Raw genomic sequence first — 14,100 nt, forward strand, 5'->3', positions numbered from 1 at the left:
TGATAAGAGAAATCCTCATTATATTATTTACAAGAAAAATTTCATGATTTACAAGGTAACCTTTCAGGTTTACAAGTAAACCCGTGAGGTTTACGAGTCAACATTTTTAATTTATAAGTCAACATGTTGAAAATATTAAATTACAAGCCAATTTCTTAGATTTACAAGTCTTTCTCTAAAATTTACAAACCACATTTCAAATTAAAATTTTCTAGTTAATAACGACAAAAATAGGGTGACTTGTATAGAAATTATCGTGTAATTTAATATTCTAATAGGTTGGCTTGTAAATTTAAGAGGTTAACAATAATCTGAAAATTTTAGTTGTAAAAGCTCACTTTTACTTGTAAAAATGGATAAAGTTTCAATTATAACTAGCAAATATTAAAGCATCCAGGTTGATAACCTTTACTTGTAAATCATGAATATAGCTTTCCTGATAAATTGATAACGGTTCACGTACGTAAATATTAAAGTATCATTATTTTAGTAAAAATATCTTGTTGACTCGAAAGTCAAAAAAAATTCTCTTTACATACTTACTTTGTATTTTATAACTTATTTTAAAAATTTAAATTTTCATCCACTCACTATACTAATATTTAAATCCCAAACCTTACTAATAATTCTTTGGCTGCTGGTGCCAAGCTTTGGTCACTAGACGTAAAGAACATTAGGGTATTAAGGTCATCTAAAAGAAAGTTAAATTTATGAGAAAAGTTCCTAAAGACCTCACATCATGAAATCCTTTCATCATTCTCCCATTTTGATAATCCTTATAACATATCAATCTCCCATTTAAAATTAAAAGAGCTTAAGTAGCCCAACCCTGATTAACTGCTCTATTTCTCTGTTTGCATACCGGATCACAAGTGAATATTCCCTAAATTGTAAGAACTAGGAGGGCTTCTTATGTTAATTGACTCAGATAAATAAGTCTCTTTTTAATGACTTATGAAATACTTCTCCGGTCATAAATATAAAACCCTTATACTAGTGTATACAATGGTCTTATATTTAGGACTGAAAAAGTAGTATATATTTTTCCCCCAATGAATAGTACATGTTAAAGGGGAGTTTTTACCATATACTCCTCTTATCTTTAATGTAGAACCTAATTATTGAGTTGATTTTGATCTTAAATGTAAGACTTATTTTTCATATTTATCAATTTTTTTTCTAAATTTTTCCTATTATACTCCATCAACCATAATCAAATAAGAGAGGAAGGGAGGATATTAAAGAAAATAATTATGGTGTTTTAGGGGGAAAAAAAGGTCATATTTCTTATAATTAACTTACCTAATTTTCTTAATCTAATCAAATTAGTTAAATAAGCCTTACATTAAGGATCAATAATATTTAAATTTATTATATGATTTTCCCATCAAGGGGATGCTACTATGCTAGATTTACATTACACTAGACACACACTAAACATAACTACTTTGAAAATTAAATTAATTGTTTTGTAAATAGTATATAAATTTTAGGGTTAATATTATTTTTACTCTCTAAAATTTGATCTCATGTAGAACCTAATTATTGAGTTGATTTTGATCTTAAATGTAAGACTTATTTTTCATATTTATCAATTTTTTTTTCTAAATTTTTCCTATTATACTCCATCAACCATAATCAAATAAGAGAGGAAGGGAGGATATTAAAGAAAATAATTATGGTGTTTTAGGGGGAAAAAAAGGTCATATTTCTTATAATTAACTTACCTAATTTTCTTAATCTAATCAAATTAGTTAAATAAGCCTTACATTAAGGATCAATAATATTTAAATTTATTATATGATTTTCCCATCAAGGGGATGCTACTATGCTAGATTTACATTACACTAGACACACACTAAACATAACTACTTTGAAAATTAAATTAATTGTTTTGTAAATAGTATATAAATTTTAGGGTTAATATTATTTTTACTCTCTAAAATTTGATCTCATGTAGAACCTAATTATTGAGTTGATTTTGATCTTAAATGTAAGACTTATTTTTCATATTTATCAATTTTTTTTCTAAATTTTTCCTATTATACTCCATCAACCATAATCAAATAAGAGAGGAAGGGAGGATATTAAAGAAAATAATTATGGTGTTTTAGGGGGAAAAAAAGGTCATATTTCTTATAATTAACTTACCTAATTTTCTTAATCTAATCAAATTAGTTAAATAAGCCTTACATTAAGGATCAATAATATTTAAATTTATTATATGATTTTCCCATCAAGGGGATGCTACTATGCTAGATTTACATTACACTAGACACACACTAAACATAACTACTTTGAAAATTAAATTAATTGTTTTGTAAATAGTATATAAATTTTAGGGTTAATATTATTTTTACTCTCTAAAATTTGATCTCATTTTAATTTTGGCCATTGAAATTTGACATCAATGGCTTTGGTATCTGAATCCACCTGAAGATTTTTTTGTCCTTGGAACAGTATTTTGGTCTTTGAAAAGGAGGAAAACTATTGGCTTCAACTTTCAAATTTCAGGGACCAAATCAAAATGGATCAAATTTCAGATATTAAATGTGATATTAACCTTGAATTTATTAGACATATCGATATTGATCCAAATTATGACGTATGCCATTTTATTATTGAGCATAAAATAGCGCCAGCGTAATTAACTAAGACAATTTATATTCTTGCTATCAAGTGCTGTTTTGTTTCAGGAAGGAAAATTGGCCCACGGAAAGGGAAAAGGGCTTCCTGTCCATTGATCGATCTGTTTGGTTGAATCTGAAAATGTACTTTCCACTCTCCGCAGGAAAGCCATCTGCCCCGAAATTAAGCATGCTTTTGTGTTGGAAAGGCATGTAAAATGCCTCAAGTCATGGGGGTCAATTACAGTAATATTTATAGTTTTTTTGCCTGAAATGTAATCAATACGTGTGTATATGTTCTTCCGATTTTTAATATGAGAACTGTTTAATTAATTTGAAAAGATTAATAAATATGATATTATTATCTTCCTAAAATATTCTTATGTAATATTAATTTATAAGTTTTATAAATTAATTTGAAGAAAAAAATGATAAATATAACAAATAAAACATATTAATATTTTACATTTATGGCAAAAAATAATTGCACTAGGGCTGTATGAAACTATATATATAGGTTATATATATATATATATAGTTTTTAAATTGGGAAAACTAATCTCCAAGTCCTTATACTTTACATTAAATTTAAATTAAGTCCCTATAATTTGATTTGTTAGAATTAGGCCCTTACATTTTACTCCGTTAAACTTGTTACTCCTTCAACCTTTAACTTCGTTAAAATTAACCGAATCGACTGACCTGTTGATGAGTTGGCGGCTGACTGTGTTCACATATAGATACTTATTTTTATTATATATATTTATATAAATATAATTTGAAATGATTGAAATTTCATTTTTAGTTAAAATAATTATCGTTCTAGGACACCATCCTCGTCGATTACCACAAGGTGGAGACTCAACATGAATGATTCAAGAAACAAATCAGAGACCTAAATTGACCTCATCAAGCACCAAATTCATCGGATACCGACCTTTAAGCATTCAAACATCAACTATTCGAGAAATTATTTCACCTCCCATGAACAATTAGAGACCAGAGCCCCCCAAATCGACCAAACCAAAGAGCTGGATCGTCCTCTCCCATGGCTTTGGCACCTACGAATCCTCCCTTACTTCATTCGTCGCCACACCGTCATTCTCTACAACCTCATCTATATCGGCAGTGTCAACCCTTAGCACTTTGATTTTCACCACCACCACTGTTTTCGATTTCACCAAATTCATCCTCACCGATGCTTCTCCTAGATGGAATGGATCTCATTTTTAGTTTTTTACTCTCAATCTTAGCTAAAATATTTCACTTCATTTTTTTCCCAGAAGGAATAAAAAGAAAGTTGCAATTTTCACTAAATTCAAACAATAGCTTTTTTGTTTTTCCATTATGATGCATTAGATGCAGTGATCACCTCTTCCATTCTTTCACTTCACCTGGGAGAAGCGCCGATGAGGGCGAAACTTTTCAACACATTGCTTTTTTTTTATTTTAATTTTAATCTTTTTTTTTTGCTAACTTTTTAATTTTTATTCTGCATAAATGAGAGATGAGTCACTGCCTGCCTCCAGGGACAAGAATACCTACTTGTGTGCACAATTAGTCGCCAAGCAACCGATATGTCAACCACTTCAATTAATTTTAACGGTGTTAAAGCCCCAAGGAGTGATGAGTTTAACAGAGTAAAATATAAGGACCCAATTCAAACAAATCAAACTAAAAGGACCTAATTAAAAATTGTTGTAAAGTATAGGGACTTGGAGATTAGTTTTCTCTTTTAAATTTTGTATAAGGTTTTAATTTGGTCTCTTAACTTTAAAAAATATACTTTTAATATTTTAATCCTAAAATTGTTAACAAAAAATAATGAAATTGAGATTGTATATGTTAACAAAATATTCTCAAGCATCAACATATTAAGTTTAATTCTCAAAACAACCGTGATTGTTACAAAAAAAATCATTTAAGTCTAATGATTTTAGGGTTAAAGAATCAAAAATATACTTTTAAAAGTTGAGGGACTAAATTATAATATTATTTAAAGTTAAATCACCAAGTGTATACTTTAACCTATATTTAGATATAATCCCATTTCAATTCAATTTTAATTTATGAAACTTAGCTGACCCATATATCTAAATTTATAGAGTCATCAAATTCAATCAATTTTTTGATGGCAAAAAAATAAAAATTCAATCAGTTTTCTCTTCCCACCGCCCTTGGAAATCTTCATCTGAAAAAGAGAATATAATGTAACGTTTTTTCATTTATTTGTTATTATTTAAGATCATCATTAACTAGTTCATTGATTTATTAATTGCTAATAATAAAAACTAAAAAAAATATTTGAACAAAATTGTTATTAATAATAAAAAGGTTCGAACAAATTTAATCATACTTTTCTAATAATTATTATTACAAAAATTACATAAAATTTAGATTTTAGGGCAATGAATTTTCCTTTCTTTTTTTAATCCTCATCTTGAGACGACCTTCTTGTCTCTTGTTCAAATTCCTCATCATCAACTTGAATATTGACTTTCGATATTCTTCATCTTCTGGTTCTTTTATAGGATCTAACTTCGCAAGATGACTCCACTAGTCGGCCTTCAAATTAATTTTATTAAGGATCTTGTCAGATCAAATCATTAATTCTAATTACAAACCTTCAATTATTGAACATTGAAGATCATTTGGAAATAGTATAATTTTTAAATGGGTTATTTGATTAGTTTTCGTAAAAGAATTAGTAACGAATTTAATTTATGTTCTTAATTGTTAAAAATTGGTTAAAAGAATGGGGAAATCCTTAAAAAAAAATAACTGTTGAATTTTAAAATTTTAAATAAAAAATTATTATAAAAATGTGTAGTCATTTATTTTTCAAGGATAATTTATGAATATAGTAACTAATATTGATTTGAAAATTTGAAATTTAACAATATTTTTTTAAAAGTTTTTTCCTAAAAGAATTGTATATATAGCACCGAATAGAATATTAATTTTCTCGAGGCGCTTCTTTCATTCTCGTGTGAATTCTGTAAATTCTTTTTTTTTTTTCTCTCTCTTTTGGGATTGAAAGGCTATAAATGTCTAGGCCACTCGAACAAGGGACAACTAGACAGAAAGCATGATAAATATCCTATTTGTAATCTCCTACAATCTAATGGAAAATCAGTACTACCTCGTGTGAATAATATAAGAATTAATTGACTAATTTGAGGAGATTAAATAAATTAGATAAATTGGTTGTTTGTAATAAATAAATATTGTCTTTCATAAAATACCTTTACTAATCAAGTATATTAGTTAGAATTACAAAACCTTTAACATGTACAATTGTTATATAAGGATTACTTTAAAGAAAAAAAGATAAAAATGAGTAATAAAGTTCTTATATTTAGAACCAAATTAAATATCAAAATAGTTTTTATATTAAAGATTGGAAGTAGTAAATATAAGACTAGTATTAACTCTCCAATTAGATTCTACATTAAGGAGTTGAGGAGTATAAGGAAAAAAAAAATCAATATCAAGCATACCAAAACTGCTTTGTTGGTAAAAATTAATTTGCAGATTGTCGAAGTCTTATAGCCAAGTGGTTGGAAAGCTTTCCTTTTTTGAGGTCAATTACATATTCGATACCATTTGTAACCTTAAGTCACTAGTCTCTGCATCTTCAAATGAAAAAAATTGCAGATTCAGTTGCTTCCAATTCAAGTTTTGAGCAATGAATCTTATAAGGCCTTTGGTCAGGCTTTGTTTGGTTGGAGGGTTTTTGAAGGGAGGGGAGGGGAAAGAAGGGATAAGTGTGCTTGGTTGGGAAAATATAGAGGGGAGGAGAGGGAAAAAATTTGTCTTTTAGTGCTCCTCTTCCCTCCCCATACTCCCCTCAAAATTTAAGGTTTTTTGGAGGGAAGAGAAATATTATATCTAACATTGATCAAATTACCCATATTAACTTTTCAATATTCCAAGTTTGTCTATCTTATTAAAATTTTTTTTTCACTTTTTTCTCTTTTTAGCCACTAATAATATTTGATAATTATAATATAATATATACATATCATATATATTAGTATATACATATCATAACATGTGTGTATTATAATTATATATCATAGCGTCTATATTATAATATCAGATAACATGCATATATATTAATATATGTATATCATAACGTGCGTGTTATAATTATATAATATATACATATCATATATATTAATACATATATTTATAAAATTAATGAGATAGAATATTAAATTTTTTATCATATTTTCTAATTTTTTTAGTTTTATTTTTTTTATCACATGTAAGTGAGGTAATTGGTTTTTTTAAAATTGATAAATTAAGAAATAATAATTTTGACATAAATATTGTAATAAAAAAAATAAATCAGTCTAAATATAGAGATAAGGGCATATTTATCAATTTATAATTACCTCCCCTCCCCTCCTCTTATGAACCAAACAAGAAATCTCCCCTTGCCTCCCCTCCCTTCCAACCAAACAAAACCATAACCTCCTCTCCCCTCCCTTCCCCTGAACCAAACAAAGTACATTATCTTAGATCACAACATTGATCAGCACGTCTACCTAATGAAGTTCGTCACTTATGAAAGACTCTCATGGGTTGACTTTTCCATACGAGAGAGAGACATCTAACTATAAGATTCTTATGTTATGATGAATAAATATCTTAGGAAATTAAAGTCAGAAGTTTATCAGATAGTACTTCCGGTTCTAATTATAAGAGCTAGTAGACTAATTTGAGGAGATTAAAGAAATAAATTAAGTTAGTTATTTGTAGTAAATAGATATTATCTTTCATAAAATATTCTTACTAATCAAGTGTGTTGGCTAAAACTACAACAATTAGAAGGACTATCTTGGAAAACAAAATATATAAATATGAGAGACAAAGTGGATTGTAGTCTTATATTTAGGATCAAAATAAAAGTCAACTAAGGTCTTATATTAAAAATCGGAAGTAATAGTTGGTTGTTCTTACCATAGCACCTTAATTAAGCGGCAAGATCATGGCCAAACACATCATGGGACTCTCCAATAAATCATCCAGAAATTTATGTAGTCAAATTCAGACAGTAGCCAAAAAAGGAAGAAAAAAAGAAAAAGAAAGAAGAAAGCAAAACAAATCTATAGCAGGAAACTTTCAGAATCTCAATCTGAAAGTACTCTTGATGAAAAAGGTGAAATAAGATGAAAAATAAGGTTGAGCAAATTCATAAAGTACATGATATAGGAGCTGCAAACAGAGGAACAAGGAAATGAGAATGTTCATAATCCACTCCTTCAGCAAACTATGCAATTTATGAGGCTACAATATAATAATGAAATCAATTCGGCATACGACTTTTTTGTATTTTGGGAAAGAATCCACGGAGGAATACAATTCTTTCACACAACAAACTTCTATTGAAATTCCCCTGTGCAACTGTCATATTATGTATTGAAACATAACTCAGTTTTTGAGGCGCATGTAACTCTGCATTGATAAAAAAGATATATTTTAAAGTAAGTTTTGTCATAAGATATGTCTATCTGTGATTTAGTATACCTGTTCTAATAATCAAATCCAATTACGATTTTTCTTTAAAATAAACCCAATGCCAACAGGGTGACATTGACTGCGTCACAAGTGTACAGCACATTTTCTTGTATAAGTACCAAACATGTCACTCACCTTCTTGTCTTCCTTAGCAGAGAGTAATGGAAATGTCAAAGTGTTTCTTCTCTTCTCTCGTAGGTTGTCTGCTTTTTGCAGTTCTGGTTCAATCTCAGGATCAATCAGGTAATTTGCCGCCAAAAAGGCATAAAATTCATTGCGTTACTATTTAACAAGAATTAACCTTTGCCACTATGTTTCAGGATTCATAAGCATAGATTGTGGGATACCTGCAAAATTCACCTATAAAGAGAAGACAACAGGCATAAATTACATATCAGATGAGAAGTTCATAAATTCTGGTGTTAGTAACTCCATAACCAGTGAGCTCCAAAGCATGTATCAACGGCAACTTTGGAACCTGAGAAGCTTTCCTCAAGGAACAAGAAACTGCTACAGAATAAACATCACAAGTGGCTCTAAATATTTGATCAGGGCTAATTTTCTGTACGGGAATTATGATGGCCAAAATGAGTTACCAAGTTTTGATCTTCATCTTGGGCCTAACGTATGGGAAACAGTGGAAATAACCAATGCATCTCTGTTACTAAGCCCTGAGATCATACATGTCCCATCACTAGATTACATACAAATCTGTCTGGTTGACACAGGCTCTGGAACCCCATTTATCTCTGCTATAGAATTAAGGAATTTGATGAACGATACTTATGTTACTCAATCTGGATCCTTGTCACTTTACTCGAGGTTGGATTTAGGCTCAACCAGCAAAAGAAAATACAGGTAAATCCTTTCTTTAATTGATTTACTTTAAAAAAAGCTTGTATTCTTAAGATTTGGTTTTCATTGAGCATGCTATTTAGTTTAATTAGTATTCCACATATAAGAGGTAAAGGGCACTCTTTTAAGTAAAATTTAAGCAATTACTTTTCTTCCATAACTAGACCAAATAGGTTATAAATCAATTATTTTTCCACAAGATAAAGGAAAGATAACATGTGACATCCTTCACCTCATCTTTACATCAAAAAGAATTCTGCAAATCTGATGAGAGATTGATTTTGACACAGATATAGTTATGATATTTATGGTCGCTTCTGGTCATATAAAGCCTACATCCCGGACTGGACGCAAATAAGTGCTTCAATTTCCGCAGATTCCTTGGTTCAAAATCATTACAATCCACCAGCCATTGTTATGAGTAATGCAGCCACACCAGTAAATGAAAGTGCTCCAATGTTAGTGTGGTGGGAGCCCAAAAATGCAACAGACCAATTCTATGTTTACATGCATTTTGCAGAGCTTCAAGTCTTGGAAAAGAATCAGACAAGATCATTCACCGTTACCCTCAATGGCGATCTCTTCTATGCTGATCTTGTGCCTCAGTACCAAGTCACAACCACTTTGTTCAGCAAGTATGCTACCACCGGAGAAAAAATTCAGTTTTTGCTTAAGAAGACTAAGCATTCAACCCTCCCTCCCATTCTCAACGCCATTGAAATTTATACAGTTAAAGAATTTTTGCAGTCAGAAACAGAACAAGAAGATGGTATGATCTGCAAATATAATCTTTTGAAAGAACTCTTTGGTAGAATCAGGAATAGACATGCCAGAGATATATATTATCTGTTTCTCTGTGGTTGAGTTAGACTGATTTCATTTTATAGACTGAATTTTACCTAAGAATTCTTTAATTTTTCAAAGCATCTGGTCAAGAAGATATATGATTTGGGCTAACTTTTTTTTTTTTTGAGAAATAGTTGACGCAATTACAACAATCAAGTCTTCTTATGGGCTGACAAGAAATTGGCAAGGAGATCCATGTAGTCCCGTGGACTACATTTGGGAAGGTCTAAATTGCACTTATAATGGCCAGAATTCCCCAAGAATCACAGCCCTGTAAGCTTGTTTTCCCTAAATTAATGTTATTACTCAATTAAACTTGAATCAGAACTTCTAATAATATTGGAAAAGCAAAACAGGAATTTATCTTCAAGTGGATTGACAGGACAGATAGATCCTTCCATCTCAAATTTTACCATGTTGGAGAAGTTGTGAGTATTTTTCACTGTGGCCTAGCACAACCCTTCTTTCAGAATGTTTTCACTGATTTCTTTAGGTTGTCAATAAGGCAATCTCGTTCTAAGTGGGAGAAAATTTCTTTTTTCAGGGATTTATCAAATAATAGCTTAAGTGGACCAGTTCCAGATTTTCTGTCTCGGCTACAAAACTTGAAGATCTTGTAAGTTGTTTGTAATTAAATGAACAATAATCAGATCCCATAGGTTCAAAGCAGGATATTATAGCTGGATTAACTTTGCAGAAACATTCAGAACAACAACTTCACAGGTACGGTTCCCACTGAGCTGGTTGAAAAATCAAAGGGTTCCCTGTCACTAAGGTATGGCTCTTGTAAAAATCCTAATATCCTAAAAGTTATTGTTACATGAATTTAGGAAACATGACATATAAATTTTCATATTTCTCAATCTCTATACCCACATAGAGCTATAGAGTACCTGCAAGGTTTATTTACCAATGAACATAATAGCTTATGTGTCTTTCCATATGCTAGTGTTGGAGAAAATCCATATCTATGTGAATCTCCTCCATGCGACAAGAAGAAAAAGAGCAATATTATTATTCCCGTAGTTGTATCAGTTGCTGGAGTTCTGCTCCTTATGGTGGTCGCGGCAATTATATTTTTTACCCTTAAAAGGAGAAAGCCAAGAGGTGAGCCTGCTCTTTATCATTCACACCCACAAGCACAAAATTTTGGTTGATCTTGTGAAAGAACCAAGCAAAACCTTTTTCGTGATCTCAAATTAGGAACAAGTCCAATTGAGACCTCACAGCAAGTTGAAAAAGTTGAAGAACAAAATGATACCACTCTGCAAGTCACAAATAGACAATATTCATATCATGATGTCCTCAAAATGACCAACAACTTCAGCACAATTCTCGGAAAAGGTGGGTTTGGAACAGTTTATTTGGGCTACATTGCTGAAACTCCTGTTGCAGTTAAAATGCTCTCTCTATGTTCAGTTCAAGGTTATCAGCAATTCCAAGCAGAGGTAAAAATTAATAGTGTACTAAAATCACGAGTTTTGAATTAATAAGTATCTATTATGGTTGAGCATGGGTATGATTTTCAGGTTAAACTTTTAATGAGAGTTCATCATAGAAATCTGACTTCCCTTGTTGGGTATTGCAACGAAGAAACCAACAAGGGGCTCATATATGAGTACATGGCTAATGGTAACCTACAAGAGTACCTTTCAGGTTTGTTGGTGCCAATCAATTTTCAATTAATTAAGCCCAAAAAAAAAAACACAGAAAGTATAGAAAGTTACAGAGTTTGATTCTGCAGGAAAAGACAACAAATCAAAGTTCCTGACTTGGCAAGACAGACTCCGTATGGCACTGGATGCAGCATTAGGTCAGAAAATGAACCATGTTCCTTGTGTCTTCAATTTTCACTACTTAAATCTTTCCACTTCAATGTTATTTGATATCAACTTTGGTTTAGGATTGGAGTATTTGCATAATGGATGTAAGCCACCTATAATTCATCGAGATGTAAAATCGTCAAACATCTTGCTGAATGAAAACTCCAGAGCAAAAATAGCAGACTTTGGTCTATCTAAAATTATTCCAACTGATGGTGGAACTCATGTGTCAACTGTTGTTGCTGGTACTCCTGGTTATCTAGACCCTGAGTAAGTCCTTTTAATCAATCAATCATTATCTTTCTTAGCCTTTTCTGCTTTTGTTAAAAGAATGTTATTCTTAGTTATTGAGAGTTTCCAATGTGAAAACTAACACGATCTTAGTTATTTTGTCTTCTTTATCTACTAGGTACTATATAACAAACAGATTGACAGAGAAAAGTGATGTTTATAGTTTTGGAGTAGTTCTTTTTGAGATAATCACAAGTCTACCAGTAATATCTGGAAACCATGAGAGAACTCACATAAGTCAATGGGTTAGCTCCATGGTTGCTAAAGGGGACATAAGGGCCATTGTTGACTCAAAGTTAAGTGGGGAGTTTGATACTAACTCTGCTTGGAGAGCTGTGGAAATGGCAATGACTTGTGTGTCTAGAAACCCCAACAACAGGCCAACCATGAATGAGGTAGTGAATGAACTAAAGGAGTGTTTGGCTACAGAAGGAGGTAGAACCAAACACAATGATGTTAGTACAGGAGATTCAGTTGAATTAGTTTCCCTGAATATGACAAGTACAGAATTCTCTCCCTTGGCTAGGTAGTAGTTTACCTCATGCACAAGAAGAATGAAATTAATGTGAAACTCTGCAAAAAGAATATATGTGAGTAAAGATGGAGTTTGTGTTAGACCCTAGTTTCTAAATACTCTCAAACTCTGCAAGAATTTATCATGCACGCTTGTCTTAGTAGAATATGTTGGATTTTCCATATAATGTCTCAAAAATAATAAGTTGTACTGTTTGTGGCATGTGCACAGCAATGTTCCTTGTACTTTTGAAATTTTATATTGATATATTGGTCATTTAATCAAATGTAATATCCTCCAGTCTAACTAAAGGAAACAAGCAAGAAATTATCAATAAAATTTTATATTAAAGTATCACATATTTAATATTTAATATTTTATTATATGTTGTTTCGATAAAATATATTTTATTATATATATTGTTAGAAGAGAGAAGGTTTACTTTGTAGTAGAATAATAATATTACTTAACAATTTTTTTTATAATCATCTGGCTGTCAACAACCACCAGTTGGCTTTTTTTTTTTGGTACACAATCTGCCACTTGGCTTTGTCTGCACTTTTATTTTTTTTTTTCCCCAAAAATTCAAGGAGTTATTTGTTAGGTGGTCATTACAAAATAAATTAATTTTGCTTGAGTTAAAATTAAAAACGATCTCTAACCAAAACAAAAAAAATCTTATATGTATTAAATATATCAAGTCAAGGTTTTTTTCAACAAAAAATATCAAGCTGTACTCCTTACTTTTTATTAAAAAATAAAAAAGGGGAAGATTGTGAATAATTAAGCACCTCCACTTTGGCGTTATTCATTGCGTTACATTGGAGATGGATTATTATTTTTTTTTCTAATTGGAACTCGGAATCTCTTTAATCACATCCTCAATATCTATTTTTATAACTAAGTTTTGATTTTGCTAAAAAAAAAAAAAAGCCCTTGCATTCTATTGACTATATGACGTTATTTGTTAAAATAAATTAATTAATCCGTAAATCGTAATAGCATTGAAATTTTATTTCAACTCTCAAGCCAGCTGTAGCAATTCTTGCTCGATAATCATCATTCCATTTTCTCTTCATTCATAAAAAGTCAAATCCGTAATGACACACACACACACACACAATATTAATTTTGACTTAGTCCAATTATATGTAAAATATAGAAAAACTGAATAAACTAGTTAATCTGGCATAATTAAGAATTCAACTTGGGCTATTAATTAGCAAGCCATGGTCGTTGTTCATCATATATAAAGTATGTATACTCGTTTATCTTAAAAGAATAACATTTGCGTATTATGAAATGTCAACTTAATTAATTAAAGAGATTTATGACATTGTACGATTGAGTTTTTTTTTTAATTTTAAAAATTTTAGGTAAAGGTTGGAGCTAAACACAAGTCAAGAGCAGCGTGCTTGATCCACTATTGATTAGTTATTTAAAAAGTTGGTGTGAATGAATCAACTTTATTACTACTTCCAGTCCTTTATACAAAATTTATTTAATTTTTATTTTGATCCTAAATATAAAATATCTATCCACTTTATTTTTATATATATATTTTTTATAAGGTAATCCTTCTAATAATGTAATTCTAGCCAAAACCCTTGATTAGCAA

The 14,100-nt window shown here is 30.4% G+C and overlaps 1 protein-coding gene across 1 annotated transcript; it reads left to right on the plus strand.

Annotated features, from left to right (window-relative positions):
* The first annotated feature begins 8,314 nt into the window (after positions 1–8,314).
* On the plus strand, positions 8,315–12,498 carry LOC114735464 (LRR receptor-like serine/threonine-protein kinase IOS1). The gene is made up of 13 exons (XM_028923169.1): positions 8,315–8,396; positions 8,474–9,011; positions 9,299–9,777; positions 9,989–10,127; positions 10,211–10,282; positions 10,399–10,470; positions 10,552–10,629; positions 10,804–10,961; positions 11,058–11,302; positions 11,384–11,510; positions 11,599–11,667; positions 11,758–11,947; positions 12,087–12,498. The coding sequence occupies exons 1-13, from the start codon at positions 8,315–8,317 to the stop codon at positions 12,496–12,498; spliced, it is 2,661 nt and encodes an 886-aa protein (XP_028779002.1).
* The last annotated feature ends 1,602 nt before the right edge of the window (positions 12,499–14,100 follow it).

This window comes from Neltuma alba, unplaced genomic scaffold, assembly GCF_004799145.2.
Source record: "Neltuma alba isolate B1F8T4 unplaced genomic scaffold, ASM479914v2 tig00013209_pilon, whole genome shotgun sequence".
Classification (NCBI taxonomy): Eukaryota; Viridiplantae; Streptophyta; class Magnoliopsida; order Fabales; family Fabaceae; genus Neltuma; species Neltuma alba.